A 19,092-nucleotide genomic window follows, 5' to 3' on the forward strand; every position below is an offset into this window, starting at 1 on the left:
GAATCCCCAGCAAGTGACCCGTGCCCCACGCTGCAGAGGAAGGTGAAAAACTCCAGGGCCTCTGCCAATCTTCCCTGGAGGAAAATTCCTTTCTGACCCCAAATATGGCGATCAGTTAAACCCTGAGCATGTGGGCAAGACTCACCAGCCAGCACGCAGGAAAGAATTCTCTGTAGTAACTCAGATCCCACCTCATCTAACATTCCATCACAGACCATTGGGCATATTTACCTACTAATAATCAAAGATCAATTAATTGCCAAAATTAGGCTATCCCATCATAGTATCCCCACCATAAACTTACCAAGCTTAGTCTTGAAGCCAGATATGTCTTTTGCCCCCACTACTCCTCTGGGAAGGCTATTCCAGAACTTCACTCCTCTAATGATTAGAAACCTTCGTCTAATTTCAAGTCTAAATTTCCTAGTGTCCAGTTTATATCCATTTGTTCTTGTGTCCACATTGGTACTAAGCTTAAATAATTCCTCTCTCCCCCTGATATTTATCCCTCTGATATATTTATAAAGAGTAATCATATCTCCCCTCAGCCTTCTTTTGGTTAGGCTAAACAAGCCAAGCTCTTTGAGTCTCCTTTCATAAGACAGGTTTTCCATTCCTTGGATCATCCTAGTAGCCCTTCTCTGTACCTGTTCCAGTTTGAATTCATCCTTCTTAAACATGGGAGACCAGAACTGCACACAATATTCCAGATGAGGTCTCACCAGTGCCTTGTATAATGGTGCTAACACCTTATCTTTACTGGAAATACCTCACCTGATGCATCCCAAGACTGCATTATTTTTTTTAATGGCCATATCACATTGGCAGCTCATAGTCATCCTGTGATCAACCAATACTCTGAGGTCCTTCTCCTCCTGTTACTTCCAACTGATGTGTCCCCAATTTATAACCAAAATTCTTGTTGTTAATCCCTAAATGCATGATCTTGCACTTTTCACTATTAAATTTCATCCTATTACTATTACTCCAGTTTACAAGGTCATCCAGATCTTCCTGTATGATATCCCGGTGTTAGCAATACCTCCCAGCTTTGTGTCATCCGCAAACTTTATTAGCACATTCCCAGTGGGAACCGCGATCGGCCAGACCTGCGGACGGGGGAGGTAAACAAACCGGCCTGGCCCACTAGGGGCTTTCCCTACATAAGTGGCGACCCCAGTTTGAGAAACACTGCAGTACATGGATCTGTTGAAGCTTTCAGTGCACCCATCCAGGAACATAAAACAGGGACAATGTCACACACCCCAATCCAGGGCCGTTGCAACTCAGAGCCTGGTATTTGGATGGGCATTGGAGATAGAATGCTCATGTTTCAAGAAGATGCAAACCATCCTTATCCAAAATAGAAAATATTCTATGAGATGCTGTTACTCAGCTAACTGGAAACGTTTCTCCGCTTGGGCTCATCAGTACAATTTGTCTCTGGACTCTGCTGAAATCCCTGGTATCTTAGAGTATCTACTTATTTTTAAGTCTTCTGGTCATGCATTCAGTTTCCTATGGCTGCATTTAGCGGCAGTCAGCGCTTTCCATCCTCCAATGCATAACCATACAATCTTCACACACCCTGTCACAACTAGAGTTTTAAAGGGAATTCTCACATCCTTTCCACCAGCAGTGAAGTTTGCACCTCAGTGGGGCCTGAATTTTGTTCTGTTCTCTCACTAAGGCTCCCTTTAAGCCACCGGCCATATGCTCTATGGCCACCCATGAAGGCGGCTTTTCTCATAGCTATAACATTGGCCAAAAGAGTTGGTAAGCTGGAAACATTTAGAGCGGGCCCACCATATACTACCTTCTATAAAGAAAAGGTCTCGCCATGCCCCCACCCCAGACTCATACCCAGGGTAGTTTCTGCATTTGATATGAGTCCACTTACATGTATTTTTCCCTAAAGCATGTGCCTTGGAAGAGGCAAGAAGGCTACATTCTCTGGATGTCCGGAAGGCTTTGGCCTTTTATCTGCCAAGAACAAAGGAGGTTAGAAAGACACCTATTTTTTTCCATAGCAGAGCAATAAAAAGGTCAACTTATATCAGCGCAGAGATTTTCAAAATGAACCTTGTTCACGGTTACCAATTAGCTGGCATCCTCCTTCTTGCCCCTCCCCACTATCCTGGAAGGGGAAAAGGCTCATTCCACCAGCTGCATCTCTGAGAGACATACCCATACTAGAGATCTGTAGGTCAGCTACTTGGAGTTCTTTGCATACCTTTATCAGACATTACACCTTGGTATAGTCCTCAACTGCAGATATGGCTGTGGGGACAGCAGTACTACAGTCAGCTATCACTTCTGTGTCCACCACCACCTATTTGACTACTACTTGTTAATCTCCCACGTGTGGAATATACATAGGAACCATCACTCGAAGAAGAAATAGAGGTTACTTACCGTATATGGAAGTTCTTCAAGATGTGTGGTCCTTATCTGTATTCCACCACCCATCCTCCGTCCCCTCGGCCACAGATTGGTTACACTGTGGTAAGAATGGGGAAATTGGAGTGGTGGCGGCCCACACTGCCATTTATGCCCTCTGTTGGGAGCACAAGGAGCGCTACTGAGCATATGTGGGCCAATGGATACTGCTTACAAGAAATTCCAGACTCAGGCACGTGGTGGACCGGTGTACCCGTGTGTGGAACGTAGAGCGGGACCACACATCTCGAAGAACCTCCGTTTACAGATCAGTAACCTCCAGTTACACTGGAATGAAAAAGAATGCATTTTTTTATTTTTCTCTTATAGGCTGATTGTTGTAAAAACAACAACAACAAAAAAGCATGCCAGCTTTGTAGGGGTTTATGGTAACAGGAACATATGTTTAAGTTAATGATGATTCATTGATTTCCCTTACCTCATTGCATTTCCTAATGCACTCTCAGACTGAGCTGAGTGCAATTGTGGGGTGAAGTGCCTTTCCATTAAATAGATAGTTTTTAGTGCTTCTTAAATTGCTGAGATTAATTGGGTTATAGACCCCCTCTGAACCAAAGCCTGTGATGGATGGCAGACAGTACATATAAGCCTGTTAACCTGCTGTGGGTTACTATCCAGAAAACATCAGTAAGTTAGTACTGTTTCTGCTGGCTCTGCTTCAAAATGAGATCTTGCCATCATGATGCACCACTATTGCCCTGGAATGATTTTGCTTTGTTTTCACTTTAAGATATATTTATTACTGCAACTAATCTATCTTTCAAACTCATGTCTTTTTGCTTCAAAGCTTTACCTTTTGTCAGACTCCGCTGGTCAGTGTATAGTAGCAGTTTGAGCAATTTGACTGTAATCAATCAGTCTGTCTCGTGCACACATTTGAAAAATCTACTAGTAGTGAGTAGTCAATAAATATCTCAGTAAGAAACTGCTGAACCAAAAATTTGATCCAAAAAGCAATTTATAACTTACTTCTCCTGTGTCACACCCAAAGGTTTCAGCAACCTAATGAAGCAACCTGTTTAACAATACTTTAACAGCTATATAGAAGGGACTCTCCAACAGAGAAGACATGAAACTGAGAGCATTCTTTTCCAGATGAAGAGTGATTTGTTATACTCATCTATAGTTTAGCACCGAACTATACTGTGAACCATAAATATACAGTAGATCTTCTCAGGTAGTAGGGAGGCCTCTTTAACAAGTACGTTTTAGTTCCCAAGAATGATGAGCTCTGGAAATAGTTGTGTTTGCAGATCTAATAACGGTGCGATCTTGGAGCTGACACTATGGCTTTGTGCAGTGAAACAGTTGGCATTGATGTCTTCCTTGTCTCTTTGATGCAGTGGGTTCAGACTTAAGGGTGAAGTGGTATGTAGGGATCTCAGAGATGCTTGAGGCAGTTTATGGTTCTCCCAGATGATAAATTACTCTTTGGTAGCTAAGACTGCATATGTTCCAGAAAGCACCCCAGGCAGACACGGAAGGGCATCAAAAGTTCCTTTTCACAGATAAGATGACGTTCATGCACAAAAACCCTAAGAATTCTTTCAAGATAGACAAGATTGGACAAAAACTGTATTTTGCAGAGAGGCAGACTCAATACAATGGGAGACTTGAAACATCTTTTTGTAGATGAAAATGTGTCAGGTCTTCAGCACTTAAAATTCACCGCTTTTACTTCCCTGTTAAGTAAACGGAGCAAAGTTCCTTCTGAAGAACAGCTCCATCTCCCTACCGTATTCCTGGAGAAAACAAATATAGACCCGTATGGCAATAAAGAGAGTAGTTAGAAGGCATGAAAATAGTATGTATTAAAACAGCGGGGTTGTTTTCTGCAGTACAGTCGCTTTGCATCAAGGCTGGATGCGAAATGTAAGGGGAAAGGATTTCTCACTACTTCAGGAAACTTTCAAATCCTCTGTTACCTGGGCTAGCTGGAAAGTAGAAACATGTACAAGCCGATTGTGCATCACCCATCCACAACTGGTATCACAAAAGAGGCTAGCGGAAATAGAAATTGAGGAAGACCATGATACTATCCTTCAAAAACTCAGATGGAAGTGGAAAATGGAGAGCCTGCAGCTCTAGTTGAATGGCCACTTCCTATTTCTGGTCCTCCCCAATCCCATATAGCTTAAACAGTCTGAACAGTAGTTGCCAGCAGAGCTCTATCAAAGGACCAGTTTTTATCATGTATCTGAATGCAGAAGAGGTTTGAGAATTCACAGATTTGCTACATGATGAAAATATTACCTTTTCTGACACACGCAGCTTTTTTTCCTCCCGAAGAATGTAATGAGACTTTGCTCGTGATGCAGCAAAATGTTGTTTGTTTGTTTTTTTTGTGTGGCTGCTTTGCAACTTCTTGTTTTGGGGGAAAAAAACCACCGCTCAAAAATTTGAGGTGAACCTGGAAAAATGTTCCATGTTTGCCTAGAAATCTTTTTTTCTAACTCCTTACCAGTTTGGAGAATTTTTCCATTTTGCCCTAGTGGGGGGAGTCTAAACTATAAGGGAAGAAGAGCAGATGTTGGCCAGTACTTGAAATGTTAGCCTCTTTTTGTGACTTCTAGGGAACAGGTTTTTTTCACACCTCTTCCTACCTTTCCATTAGGATGATTATTCACCACCCAACTTTAATGTGTCCCTTACTAATGCAGCCATTTTAGATCTTGGAGGTAAAGGAAAGTGCTCCATTAGCAAACTTGCTGTTACTTTTGCTTTGAAAACTGGCTTTATCTTCCTTCATTTGAGTTCCTTGTCTTCTTCCTCTAGTACGTTATGCTTCAGCTTAATCACAATACATTAATAACAGCAGTGTTGTGAAAGCAAGTCTGCCCATTAACTCTTCACCAGGTTTTTAGGTGAAAAAGGACCCCGACCCAAAAGTTAACTTTCCGTTTTATTATGTAAACAGCATCTATGTTTTGTTTGTAGCGTACTGGCAAGGCTATTCCAGACATGGGTATTCATTGAATCACTGACAAGATTAAAGATTCTTGTGAAGCAGATGACTAAAAATGTGTGTTACTTTTTAAACCCTACTTTAAAATACTTAGAAATAGGAATGTTATTGCAATATTAATTGGAACCTTCAAATGTTTAAAATTATTTGGCAACTTTATAGTTTTCTTGTTTCCTAAAGTTAGTTAAAAGTTTGGAGTTGCTGCTGAGTTTATTTTCTTGTTTGATTTCAGTAAAATACGAAAGAATCAAATTCTTGGTAATCGCTTTGAAGAGTTCGGTGGAAGTCTATGCATGGGCACCAAAGCCATACCACAAATTTATGGCCTTTAAGGTAACAGTCTATTTTAACCGTCTTTGGGCTTTCTAATGTATATTTGCAGTTATAGAACTGCTTTTATAAAAACGTTTGAACAACCCACAATGTTGATATATAGTTACATGTTCTCTAGTAAATCTGTCACTAATTCTGGATTACATTACAATGCCATTATTGATGTTTATTAGATGAAAGAGTCTGTGTATGTAACTAAATTAACATTCTGAATTGAAACTCTGAACATAAACCATAAATGGAAAACCTAACAAGGAGATTGCTCAGGGTGACAGCATCATGTGGCAGCTGCAGAAAAGCAGACAGTTGTGCAGCTGTGGGAGTGACTCCTGCTTAAGGAGAGTGAAAATTTAAGGCCTTGCTGGACTTCTCTCCTCTCTGCGGGTAATTTATTTTAAGTGGTCACATAAAACATGCAGAAGAAACTCACTAAGGTTGTGAACCTCCAGACCAAGCTTCAATTCTAGGCAGATTAATTTTTGAGTACTACACAGGTGTGTGTTTTGTCCTCTACGTATACAAATCAAGAGACAGATAATTGAGCCAAATCCCAATCTTGCTGCAAGTGAATAAATCACTAAATTATATTAGTCTCACTTGTTTTTACAAGTGCTGTAAGAATATCGTTGGTCACATGGTATCATTACCAAACTAGTCGTGGAGTGGTAGTCCCTCCCCCTCTGGGCAGAGGGAGGCCACACCGCCTGACTACGCCGTTGGGACCGCTGCCTAGTATCAGGGGAATTAGCATTAGGCATTAGTGTTCTGACCGGTCTAACAGGGCTGAGCCCCCAGATAGTCAATTGGTCCCGGCCCTTAGGCAGAAGCAGGGATCCCAGGGCCAGTAGGCTCTGGCCCTTAGGCTGGGGCTGAGCAGCTAACCATCTATTCCTCTGGGCCCTTTAAGCAGGGGCCGGGCAAATGCCTTAGTCTGTGGTCTCGGGGCCCTTTTAGCAGGGGCCAGAGTAGACACCGTAGTCTGCAGGTTCTGGGCTCATTAAGCGGGGCCAGAGTAAACCCAGCCATCTATAATCTCTGGGCCCTTTAGTCAGGGGCAGAGCAAACACAATAGTCAATTAGCTCTGGGCCCATGGTCCAGGGGCAGAGCAAAAACCCAGGAGTCAGTTCTGGAAAAAGAACAGGGAGTACTTGTGGGACCTTAGGCAAATAAATTTGTTAGTCTCTAAGGCAGTGCTTCTCAAAGCCGGTCCGCCGCTTGTTCAGGGAAAGCCCCTGGTGGGCCGGGCCAGTTTGTTTACCTGCTGCGTCCGCAGGTTCAGCCGATCCAGGCCAATGGGGGCTGCGGGAAGCAGCGCGGGCTGAGGGATGTGCTGGCTGCCCTTCCCACAGCCCCCATTGGCCTGGGATGGCGAACCGCGGCCAGTGGGAGCCGCGATTGGCCGAACCAGCCGATGCGGCAGATAAACAAACCAACCCGGCCCGCCAGGGGCTTTCCCTGAACAAGCGGCGGCCCGACTTTGAGAAGCACTGCTCTAAGGTGCCACAAGTACTCCTCGTTTTTTGCTGTTACAGACTAACACGGCTACCATCTGAAATCAGTTAGTTCTGGACCTTTGATGCAGGGGCAGAGCGAAAACCCAGGGGTCAGGTGTCCTAGCTCCAGTGGACAACTGACAAATGCAGTCCTTTTGACCTGGCAAGGGGAGGCTGCCACCCCAGGGATCCACCCTACTCCACCAGGCCCTGACCCAGGGCCTTAACGGGGGCAGAGTGATCCACCACTGGGTCAGCGGGGAATCCAGCTACAACACGCCTACCATGCTTCAGGCAGCATTACAGCCAGACTGAAGTCTGCTGTTGCTGGGCCACTTCGTCCCCTCCCCTCGGGGTGTACCAGAAACCATGAGATATCTTTGTCTCCTCCAGGTAGGTGGCCAGTGGTAGTCCTGGCAGGTCCACGGCAGACACTGGTTCCCCAGCGGGCAGGGGGTCGCATGGCTCAGCTGCCGCGTCAGCAGGCTGGAGCAAGCAGGACATGTCTGGCTCCCTCAGTGGCCTGGCTCCAACTGAGCCAGAGGCTCTGCCTTTTATACTTCCTGTTCCGGTTACCCACCTCTGGTGGGAGGGGCGAGGCAAGTCTGGCTCCGCCCACATGAGCACAGAGGGTGGTTCTTCCCCCTCTGGGTCAGCGGGAGGCCACACTGCACACTACACAAACTGTTGTGCAGCAGTTGAGATGGTCACTTACAAATTAAAAACATACTAAAGCAGTTTAACATGTCTTGATGATTAGTTTTTATTTTTGCTTCTTTAGTCCAGGGAAGTTGTTTTAGTTCATAATGTAATATGGCTGAATCCTGCACAGATATGATTATTCTGACCGCAATTCAGCAAAGCACATAAGCAGGGGCTTAACCTCAGTGGAATGCCTCACATCTGCAAAGGCGTGTGCTTAACCACGTTGCTGGATCAAGTGTGATGACTTTGCAGGAGCAAGCTGCCTGTGTGTGTGTGTGTGTGTGTGTGTGTGTGTGTGTGTGTGTGTTATAAGCAGACTCCCATCTTAGTGTTGTGTGCTAAGCAGAGATGTACATCTGACGACTCCTTTTAATTACTGTCTTGCAGTCATTTGGAGAATTGGTACATAAGCCATTGCTGGTGGACCTAACTGTAGAGGAAGGTCAGAGGCTGAAGGTGATCTATGGTTCCTGTGCTGGTTTCCATGCTGTTGATGTGGACTCAGGATCAGTCTATGATATTTATCTGCCAACACATGTAAGAATTGTGGCTCAGTATGGGATTTTTATTTCTTAGGGTTTTTTCCACTTACTTCACATTGAAAAGATATACAGGTGTTCAAATGCTGTGGTATGATCATACCGAGAGCAACCATGCAGAAAAGTCATCTATTCCCTTCACTATGCTTTTCTAACTTCTGAAATTGTGATTATCACTTGTGGGTTAGTTAAAAGATAAGAGCATCTTGCACTTAAAAAAAAAAAAAAAAAAAATCTCCAAACCCACAAATAAAAAAATCCTCAACGTTTTTTTCTTCATAGAACGTTACACCTCCTCTAAGTACTAGGTACAAAACGTATTTTGTTAATGCCAGTCCTAATGCATACTCAGAATAATACAGTTAACAGGCCTGTTCAAGATCTTGAGGGCTTGCTAGTTCAGGCCTTGTGGTGGCTAGTGTGTCTTACAGCAAGAATGAAAATAACATAATTTTGTTAAAACAGATGTTGTGTAAAACAGTGGCTCTCAACCTTTCCAGACTACTGTACCCCTTTCAGGAGTCTGATTTGTCTTGCACACACCAAGTTTCACCTCACTTAAAAACTACTTGCTTATAAAATCAGACATAAAAATACAAAAGTGTCACAGCATACCTATTAGTGATAAATTGCTTACTTTCTCATCTTTACCATATAATTGTAAAATAAATTGATTGGAATATAAGTATTGTACTTACATTTCAATGGGATGCTTGAGCCAGTTTTTCACTTGTGAGCCTTGTCTGAAGCCTGAGCCCCAGGCAGTAGGGCTGAAACATGTAACTTAGTTTTTTGGGGCCTCCTATGGCATGGAACCCCAGCATTTGCCCTGCTTGTCATACCTTAATGCTGGCCCTGCACTTGCAACCCTCCTAAACCTATTCCATGATCCCCCAGGGGCTGCAACCCCCAGGTTGGGAAACACTGATCTAGTTGAGTTGATGTACCCCTTGGAAGACCTCTGAATATCCCCAGGGGTACATGTACCCCTGTTTAAGAACCGCTGGTGTAAAAGATATAAAACTATCCTATATCCGAACGTATACGGGATCTTACATTTAAAAAACAACAAACCGAAAAGGGTTGGTGAAGTATAAATATGTGAACATATTGACAAAAAAATCGTTGGAAGCAGATGACTGCAAGAGGAGCGACCTTTGACATGCAGTGAAAGCGCAGGGACTGAAACAATGGTGAGATCACCACCAGGTGGGAGAAGAGATGAGGCAGAGCAGGGCAACAGTTCCCTGAGGCCACTCACACAGCCTAGGCAGGACAAGGCTAAACGAGGAGGCGTCCGTTACAGTCATTGATAGTTTTTAAGGGCAGTTCTGTGTGGGAGTGGAATTCTGGTGTGGGTTTTGTTGTGTGCTCTTGGTTTTCTTTGCAAGACAAACTTCTTTTTAACTTAAAAAGAAAGAAAAAAAAGTAAAGCCGTTCAATACATTTCTGCCTTAGAAGGTTACTATTGGTAAGAGTTCAAGACTTGCAAACAGGAAGCCCTCCAAAATTTATAGAGAGAACAAAAATAGGATAATAGACTATATAGCTATAGCTAGTCTTGTATCACTTTGAAAAAAATAGTAAATTGCATAATTCCTTCATATGTATACTCTAGAATTATTAATCAAGTCCACTTCCAAGCCATTAGTAGAAACATTACTGATTTTCATTTTTCTTTTCTACCTTTAAAATGAATTGACCAGAATTATTAAAAAATAAAATGAATTATCATTTTATTGCAGTAGACACAGGCAATTACAAAGCAGCTGGTGCACTGAGAAAATTAAATTTCAGAAATGAAATAAAATGACATCAGGAATTAAATATAAACTGGGTAATAGCTTGAAGAATAAGTATTTTATGGGTCTTAAAGATCACCTGAATATATTACCTTTATTTGCACCTAGAGGCCCCAACCAAGACCAGGCCCTCCCTGTGCTAGGCGCTCTACAAACACACCATCAGAGATCATCCCTGCCCCAAAGTGCTTACAATCTAACCAGATAAATGGTGGGAGTGGACACAGAAGGACGGGGAGGTGAAGTGACTTGCTCCAGGTCACACAGCAAGTGAAAGGCAGAACTGGGAATACAATCCAGGCTCTGGAGTCCCAGTCCAGTGCTCTGCGCTCTGGCTCGCATTGCCATATTACCGTCTAGCTCAGTCAGCACTGAAAATCTCAACCGCAGACTAATGAAGGCGTCACTGCAGGTCATACAATAGAACTGGTCAGTCAAATATTCTGGAGATGACAGTTCGATAGGACTTAGATATTGATATATGTCTCCTAAGGGCCCTTACCTCATCATGGCCTGCTTTAAAACAAAAGGTAGCCAGCCCTGTATACTGGAGTAGCTCATGTAAAAAATAGTGTCTTTGCTTTTGTTTTGCTTCTGTAGATCCAGAGCAGCATCCAACCACACGCAATCATTATTCTCCCAAACACCGATGGAATGGAGCTGCTGGTTTGCTATGAGGATGAAGGGGTTTATGTTAATACCTATGGGAGGATCACCAAAGATGTGGTTCTGCAGTGGGGAGAGATGCCCACATCAGTTGGTATGTATCCTGTGAGAATCAAACGTAACCTGTAAAGTGGGTTGGCAACCTTTGGGACATGGCCCATCAGGGTAATCCACTGGTGGGCTGCGAGACATTTTGTTTATGTTGACTATCCACAGGCACGGCCCGCCACAGCTCCCAGCGGCCGCGGTTTGCCGTTCCCAGCCAATGGGAGCTGTGGGAAGCGGCGGCCAGCACATCCCTGCGGTCCACATGCATGTTTATAGAGTACTGGGGTAAACAAAATAGCTTATTGAGCATAAGGTTCCTAGTAGTCTGCTGAAAATAGATATATTTTTGCTAAGTTGTGATAACCTGCATTTCTAAAGGGATTTGGGCTGGTATTATTTTGAGAGATTTCTTAATTGATAATAGGCTTATATGTGATTTGATAGTCTTATTGTGATCACATTTCTTTCTATGACAGTTAACTCCAGACTAATTCCCATTAAAGTAAATGGAAAGACTTAAACTAACTTCAGTGAGAATTGGATTGGGCCCCTACTGTTTGTTCTTGTAAACGTTAGGGGCCAGATTCTCAACTTGTATAAACGGTCATAGCTCCAATTGAAGTCAATGGAGCTATGAGAATTTACACCAACTGAAGATCTTGTTTAGTGATTTTAAGATGATGTGTTAGTGGTCAAATTGCCCTCCTCTTCTGCCCCTCCCCCCCCAAAACCCTAAACAAATAAAAAGCTCATTATTATGGTAAATATTCTTATACCATAGCAAGTTATGTAATTTAATTCCCCTGTAAATTAACAGTCAAAGATGTTCTTGTATGAAATAGGAGTGCTATTAAATATTTGAGACTTAACATTTTAGAACATCCTTGCTAAGATCTGCTAAATCGCAATTTTATTTTTCTATTGAAAATACACCCACAAACCAGAGGCAGCTCCTTTTTGGCTTGTTAAATCCTTGTTAAATCCCACATCTTCGTGTGATGAACCCTATGTGTATTCCACACGTGGGTATGCATGCAAGTCATGCGCCCAAGTCCAGAAATTCTTCAAAGCAATGCCAACCACTTCTCCTCCTGTCAGCTTTAGGGGCCGTCTCACGCTCTTTGCCCACAGCTGGATCACCAGTTGGATCCTGGAGATTATCTATCAGGGAGACTCCATAGAGTTTGTCTCCTTCCCTCCTCACAAACCCCCTTCGGGGACAGCTCTCTCCAATTGATTCTTCATCATAAGGCGGAATCCCTTTTATACAAGGGGACGATACATGTCCTACCTCAGTACCAAGGGAGAGGGTTCTACCTCCCCATATTTCCTAATCCCCAGGAAAGAGGGTGGGAGTGGAAACCTACCATGGATCTTCAGCAACTAAACATCATTATCCGAAAGCTGAAATTCAGGATGATTACTCCGGCATACAGAAGCCCCTCCCTTCAGGAAGGGATGTACTTTGCAGCTCTTCACATGAAGGAGGCATATTTCCACATGGACATTCACCCATCCCACAAGAATTTCCTGCGTTTCATGGTGGGAGAAGAACAGTATCCGTTTCAGGTCCTCAGTCCTTTGGACTCACTACTGCACCCAGGATATTCATGAAAGTTTTCTATGTGGTAGTAGCCCAGATGAGGCACCAGGGCTATACAATGTTCCCATATCTGGACAACTGACTCCTGGCAGGCCGATCTTATCAGGAAGTCATGTCAATCACAGGATCTCTTGAACAACATCTTGTTAGACTAGGCATTTATATAAATGAAGAAAAGTCTGGTTTGTCACCCACAAGGACCATAAACTTTATCGGAGCACTACTGGACTCAGTCTCTGCGAGAGCATTCTTCCTCGCAGGCAGATTTCACATGATGAACAACCTGATTTACCGCCTCACCCGCAAACAGCGTACTACAGTGCACCAGTGTCTCTCGCTGTTGGGCCACATGTATCTATGTGATGCTGTTCCCCAGATTCCACATGCGGAGTCTGCAAGCTTGACTTACTGGCTAAACAGGATCTGCATCAACTCCAAGGTGACTGTTCTCGCCCTCCCTCGCTTGATGGTCAAACCAACCAAAGTCATGGTGGGAACTCCTTTCAGCCATCCCATACCAAGAGCCACCATTTTGACAGAGACCTCTCTTATAGGGTGGGGCGCTCATCTGGACTGCCACACTGTTCAGGTTACTTGGACTCCACAAGGGATCAGTCTGCATATAAATTTACTGGAACTGAGGCTGGTCCACCTTGCATGCAAGGACTTCCTTCCCCTCATATGCTTGTTCCATGTATAGATAATGCCAAGCAATATCACCAGGGTGTTGTATGTAAACAAACAGGGAGGAGAGAGATCTCATTTCTGCCTAGAAGCAGACAGATGTTGGAACTGGTGCATCAGAAACCACGTCACAATACAAGCTGCATACTTCCCAGGTGTTCACCACTCCCTAGCTGACAAACTTAAGCAGAAGTTTCTCTGCAGACCACTAATGGGAGATCCACGACACAGTCTAACCAAGATATTTATGCAATGGAGTACTCCATTATGGGACAAATTATTTGCCTCCTGGACAAACAGAAAACTTCCCCTGTATTGTTCCAGGGAGGCCATGGTTCGTGATTCCAAGGGCGATGCTCTCCTGGACAGATTGCCTCAGATATGCCTTTCCGCCCATCCCGCTACTGCTCAAGGTCATAGGGAAGAGCCATCGCGACAGAGCCACCATCATCCTCCTAGCACCCTCCTGGCCAGACAGTTCTGGTTCACGGAACTTGTAACAATGTCTGTACACATGCCTATCAGGATCTGCCCATTTCTGGATTTCCTAACCCAGGACACGGGGGGAAAATCAAGCACCTCAACCTGAACTCACTCCACCTCATGGCCTGGTATTTAGATAGGCATCAGAAATAGAACAGTCATGCTCTGCCCCCGTTCAGGAAATCCTTAACCCAAGTAGAAAGGATCCTATTAGAGCAGGGGTGAGCAAACAATGGCCCGCAGGCCACATCCGGCCCGCGGGACCGTCCTGCCCGGCCCCTGAGGACCTGGCCTGGGAGGCTACCCCCCGGCCCCTCCCCTGGTGTCCTCCCTCCCCCACAGCCTCAGCTCACTCGGTTCGCTGGGCAGCAGGACTGTGAGCTCCTGGGGCGGCGCAGCTGCAGAGCCCAGCCTGACCCAGTCTCTGTGCTGTGTGGTGGTGGTGGTGGGGGCAGCATGGCCCGGCTCCAGCCGGGTGGCGCGGCTGTAGCGCCGCCAGCCACCGGTGCTCCAGGCAGCGCGGTAAGGGGGCAAGGATCGGGGTGGGGGGGTTGGATAGAGGGCAGGGGTGTTCGGGGTAGTGGTCGGGGGCGAGGGTGTGGATAGGGGTCAGGGGGGAAATGGGGTTGAATGGGGGCAGGGGTACCAGAGGGGCAGTCAGGAAGGATGGGGAGTTGGATGGGGCAGCAGGGGGCAGTCAGGGACAGGGGTTCCGGGCGCAGTCAGGGGACAGGGAGGAGGGGTGGTTGGATGAGGTAGGGGTCCCAGGGGGGCCATCAGGAATGAGAGGAGGGGTTGGATGGGGCGGCGGGGGTCCGGGGGCAGCCAGGGGACAAGGAGCAGGTGTGTGTGGATGGGGAGGGGTCCCAGAGGGACCGTCAGGGAACAGGGGGGGTTGGATGGGGCAGGAGTCTGGGGGGGGGGGGCAGATAGGAGGTGGGGGCCAGTCCACGACCCCCTCCCCTAACCGGCCCCCCATACAATTTACAAAACCCGATGCGGCCCTCAGGCCAAAAAGTTTGCCCACCCCTGTACTAGAGCCTCCTACCTAGCTAAATGGAAGGGCTATTTGGCCTGGGCACACCTCTGCCAATATTCACTAGATACTGCGAGCACCCCTAGGCTAACTCCTCTCCTTTAAGACTGCAGGCCTAACCCTTCCTCCCTCTGTCTTTACTCACCCGGCGACTGTGCAATTTATGAAGGGCTTGATCAGAACCTTCCCACTGGTCTTTAAACTTGTGCTTCAATGGGACCTTAACCTTGTCCTGTTAACACTCACAGGTCTGCCCTTTGAACCTATGGCAACATGTGCCATGACCTTCTTAGTGGCCATCACTTCAGCCAGAAGGGTCATTGAACTAGGAGCCATTTTGGCAGACCCTCCCTATACAGTGTTTCACAAAGGGAAGGTTTCCTTTAGGTTATGCCCAAAATTTCTTCCCAAGATTGTTTCTGAGTTTCACATCAGTCAGTCAATAGTTACCTGTATTTTTCCCCAAACCCCATGCTTCTTCTGAAGATAAGAGACTTCACTCACTTGATGTCAGGCATTCCCAGGCATTCTACCAGCAGAGAACCAAACCCATTAGAAGTTCTCCAGTATTCTTTATTGCTATAGCACAGTGGTTTTCAACCTTTTTTCATTTGCGGACTCCTAAAAAATGTTGAATGGAGGTGCAGGTCCCTTTGGAAATCTTAGACATAGTCTGCAGACCCCCAGGGGTCTATGGACCAGAGGTTAAAAATCACGGCCATAGCAGAAAGATCGTGTGGACAAGCCATATGCTCTCAGAGGATTTCCAAGTGGGTTTCGGGATGCATCTTAGAATGATACAAAATAGCAAAAATTTCCCCTCCTGGGGGTATAACAGCTCACGCCCTATGAGCACAAGCTGCTTCCTCAGCATCCTTATGGTATGTTCCACTGCAGGACATTGCAGAGCAGCAACTTGGAGTTCTGTCCACGTGTTCTCGAGGTGGTACGCTCTAGTACAAGCAGCGACTGCAGATGCAGCTGTAGGAATGGCAGTACTACAAGCATCTCTGCTGCCACCGTCCTCACACCCTCCCCTAGTTTGAACACTGTTTGCCAGTTACCCATGTGACACCCAGGGACCATCACTCGAAGAAGAAATGGAGGTTACTTTACTGTAACTGGAGGTTCTTTGAGATGTGTGGTCCCTATCTGTATTCCACTACCTGCCCTCCATCCCTTCTGCTTGGGATCCAGTTGGGTTGTGGAAAGAAGAACTGGAGAGGTGTCAACCCGCACTGCCTTTTATGCCCTTGGATGGGGGTGCAAGGGGCACTACTGTACGTTTGTGGGTCAATGGACACAGCTTTGAAGAATTTCCAGACTCAGGCGTATGACACACAAGCGTACCCATGTGTGGAATACAGATAGGGACTACGCATCTCAAAGAACCTCCAGTTACAGTAAGTAACCTCCATTTATCTTTGTTAGAGCTCATCAGAATAACACCTGGATTATCTGTTGACTATACATTTTTATAATGGCAGCTTTTTCTTTTTGAGATTTTACTGCATCCTTGTAGTAATTACTGAACTACTACAAGAATTCTTTTCCTTCTGCTGGTACCAAGCTCTTTAGCTAATGGAGATTAGAGGTGACATTCAAAGAAAAAGTGTCTTGTTTTGCTTTTTTATAATGATGGAAAGGAGACCTACAGTCGCACTTTGAAAGCTACAGGAAAAGTTGTGTTATCTGGCACTTTACAAACCGGAAAGCTCTATGGGCATTTCGGGAGCGGGTGTGGGGCGTGGGCTCTGTGAGGGAGTTTGGATGTGGGAGGGGGCCCAGGGCAGGGGTTTGGGGCACAGGAGGGGTTTCAGGGTGCTGGATCCAGGTGGCGCTCACCTCAGATGGCTCCCCGCAAGCAGCGATATGTCTGGGGAGGCGCGGCCAGGCGGCTTTCTGCACTGCATCTGCCCGCAGGCGCCACCCCCCACAATTCCCATTGGCTGTGGTCAGTGCTCCTTGGTGGAGGAATGGCCATGGGGGTTCTGTGCGCTGCTCCCGCCCCACCCCGAGAGCTAGCTCTGCAGCTCCCATTGGCCGGGGACCGTGGCCAATAGGAGTTGCAGGGATGGTGCCTGTGGGCAGAAGCAGCACACAGAGCCGCCTGGGTGGGCCCCTCCAGACATGTCACTGCTTGCAGGGAACCACCTGAGGTGAGTGCCGCTTGGATCCAGCATACTGAAACCCCTCCCAAACCCCAACTCCCTACCCTGAGCCCACTTCCATTCCCAAACTCCCTCCCACACCCCTACCTTGCCCCAACCCCCAGCCCTGAGCCCCCTCCCACACCCAAACTCCCTCCCTCTTAGCTAACCGGAATTTTTGATTTACTGGTGTGTGTGCGTGCACGCGCGCACACATACACACACTCACGCACTCACTCCCCCAACATGCCGGATAACAAAGCTTTTACTATATCGTGGTCCTATATAAAATACAGAGAATATCTTTCAAACTAGTAGAATTTTTCAGAATGGAAGAAACTTTTTAAAAAATATGCCAACTGTAAAAGACTTTTGTTTTTTTACATGAGCAATTTTCCCCCTTGTATCAATTTCTGTTTTTGCTGGCGGACTCCTTGGAGAAGAATTATAATTAGTGGATTTATAACACCACAAGAGACATAACTGAAACCTGGGTAGTTAAGACGGGAAAGGATTTTACTCCATTTAAATCTCGAGTTCTGTTTTTTCATTATTGCCTACATCTAATTAACCCTATCTGCTGGCAACACTTAGGAGAAAAGCTCTGTGTAAAACTGAACGCTCAAACCATTTAATTGAGAGTTGTGAAAGCTCTCATTTTCACTTTAGCCTTCCAATGAATACTCCAGCAAAAAGGATACTTTTGGTAAAAACAAACAAACAAACAAAAACAACCAAACCCCCCCCCCCTTAAAAAAAATTAAACTGTTCTCGCCTTATGCATCATAAAGAATTTTTTTTTTTTTTAAATAAAAAGGTAATTTTTTTTTCTTTGCAGGCCACCTTTAAGAGAGAGAGTTTTACAATTGCTGTATGTTGCTCTTTAATACGTGGTGGTTTTTTTTGTTTGTTTCTATAGCATACATTCGATCCAATCAGATTATGGGCTGGGGAGAAAAGGCTATTGAGATACGATCAGTGGAAACTGGGCACTTGGACGGCGTGTTCATGCACAAAAGGGCACAAAGACTCAAGTTCTTATGTGAGCGGAATGACAAGGTAGTTGCAATTTCTTGCCTTCAGTTACGCCATGTTCTTTAATTGCCTTATAAATATCTTGAACATTAAAGCTTAACACAAATCTCTGCTGTCTTTCTTACTCATCAGACTTTGGTGAGCAAGCAGATAATCTGAACGCTTGGCTACCATTGTAAATAGTTTTTGTCTCTTTCTTCACAGGTTTTCTTTGCTTCTGTACGGTCTGGTGGAAGCAGTCAAGTTTATTTCATGACCCTAGGCAGGACTTCTCTTCTGAGCTGGTAGAAGCCATGTGATTTGACAAGGGATTGCTGACATCCAGAGTCTTCAAGATTCTCATAACTTGGAATTATTAGTAACTGGAGTACAGACCTGCGCTGATGCAAGCACTCCATCTGAATGTGTGTGCGGGCATCACTAGTGTTAGGTTTCTTTTTGTTTTTAAACTGAGGCTGCAATGCAGCTGGTGCTGTAAAGATATTACCATCAGGTGCTATAAGTCTTTGAGATTTGGGATCACACTAGAAAGCATCAGGTCTTTTCCCCGTCCCCCCGTTCAGCTCCAGAATACCTAGGCTTTGAATGACTCCGTTTGTTAGTGTGAAAAGAGAGAGGCTCATCATGAACATGTTGTTGATTTGGCAGGTGGCAGGCAAGAGAAGGTGACAAGTGGTGGTGAGAGTCAGTCTTGCTGAAGCAGAGGGCAGATCTAATCTAGTAATGTTAACAATGTATTTAATTGACATTTCTTTTTTGTAATGTGACAATATGTGGACAAAGAGGAAGGTGCAGGTTTTAAGAAGTTAATATTTATAAAATGTGAACGACACAGTGGCTAGGATAACTTCTTTTTTGGGGACAGGGTGGGAGGGCGGGGGGTGGAATTCTTGGTTTTGTTTGGTTGGTTTTATTTTGGCCTGGCCAAGAGCTTAGTCATTTTTCTGTGTACCAGGTTTTGCCTGAAACGTGCAGATGATAAAAAGTTTGTTCATTTTCTATAATGATTCTGTGTTAGGACAGAACTTGGTGATGTCACAGTATTAGCACTGCCTCAGTTAAAGGTTTAATTTTTGTTTAAACCTAGAA

General features: G+C 45.2%; 1 protein-coding gene across 4 annotated transcripts in view; it reads left to right on the forward strand.

Annotated features, from left to right (window-relative positions):
• The window catches only part of MAP4K4 (mitogen-activated protein kinase kinase kinase kinase 4), a 240,419-nt gene extending 221,559 nt beyond the window's left edge, over positions 1 to 18,860 (forward strand). For all 4 annotated transcript variants that reach the window (XM_054009944.1, XM_054009953.1, XM_054009962.1 and 1 more), the window contains 5 exons: positions 5,658 to 5,758; positions 8,345 to 8,494; positions 10,899 to 11,058; positions 17,888 to 18,027; positions 18,208 to 18,860. In XM_054009944.1, the coding sequence (XP_053865919.1) occupies positions 5,658 to 5,758; positions 8,345 to 8,494; positions 10,899 to 11,058; positions 17,888 to 18,027; positions 18,208 to 18,291 (635 nt within the window). In that variant the 3' untranslated portion in view covers positions 18,292 to 18,860. The remainder of the gene's footprint in view (positions 1 to 5,657; positions 5,759 to 8,344; positions 8,495 to 10,898; positions 11,059 to 17,887; positions 18,028 to 18,207) is intronic.
• Positions 18,861 to 19,092: the final 232 nt, after the last annotated feature.

The sequence above is a fragment of the Malaclemys terrapin genome, chromosome 1 (genome assembly GCF_027887155.1).
Source record: "Malaclemys terrapin pileata isolate rMalTer1 chromosome 1, rMalTer1.hap1, whole genome shotgun sequence".
NCBI classification, from domain to species: Eukaryota; Metazoa; Chordata; order Testudines; family Emydidae; genus Malaclemys; species Malaclemys terrapin.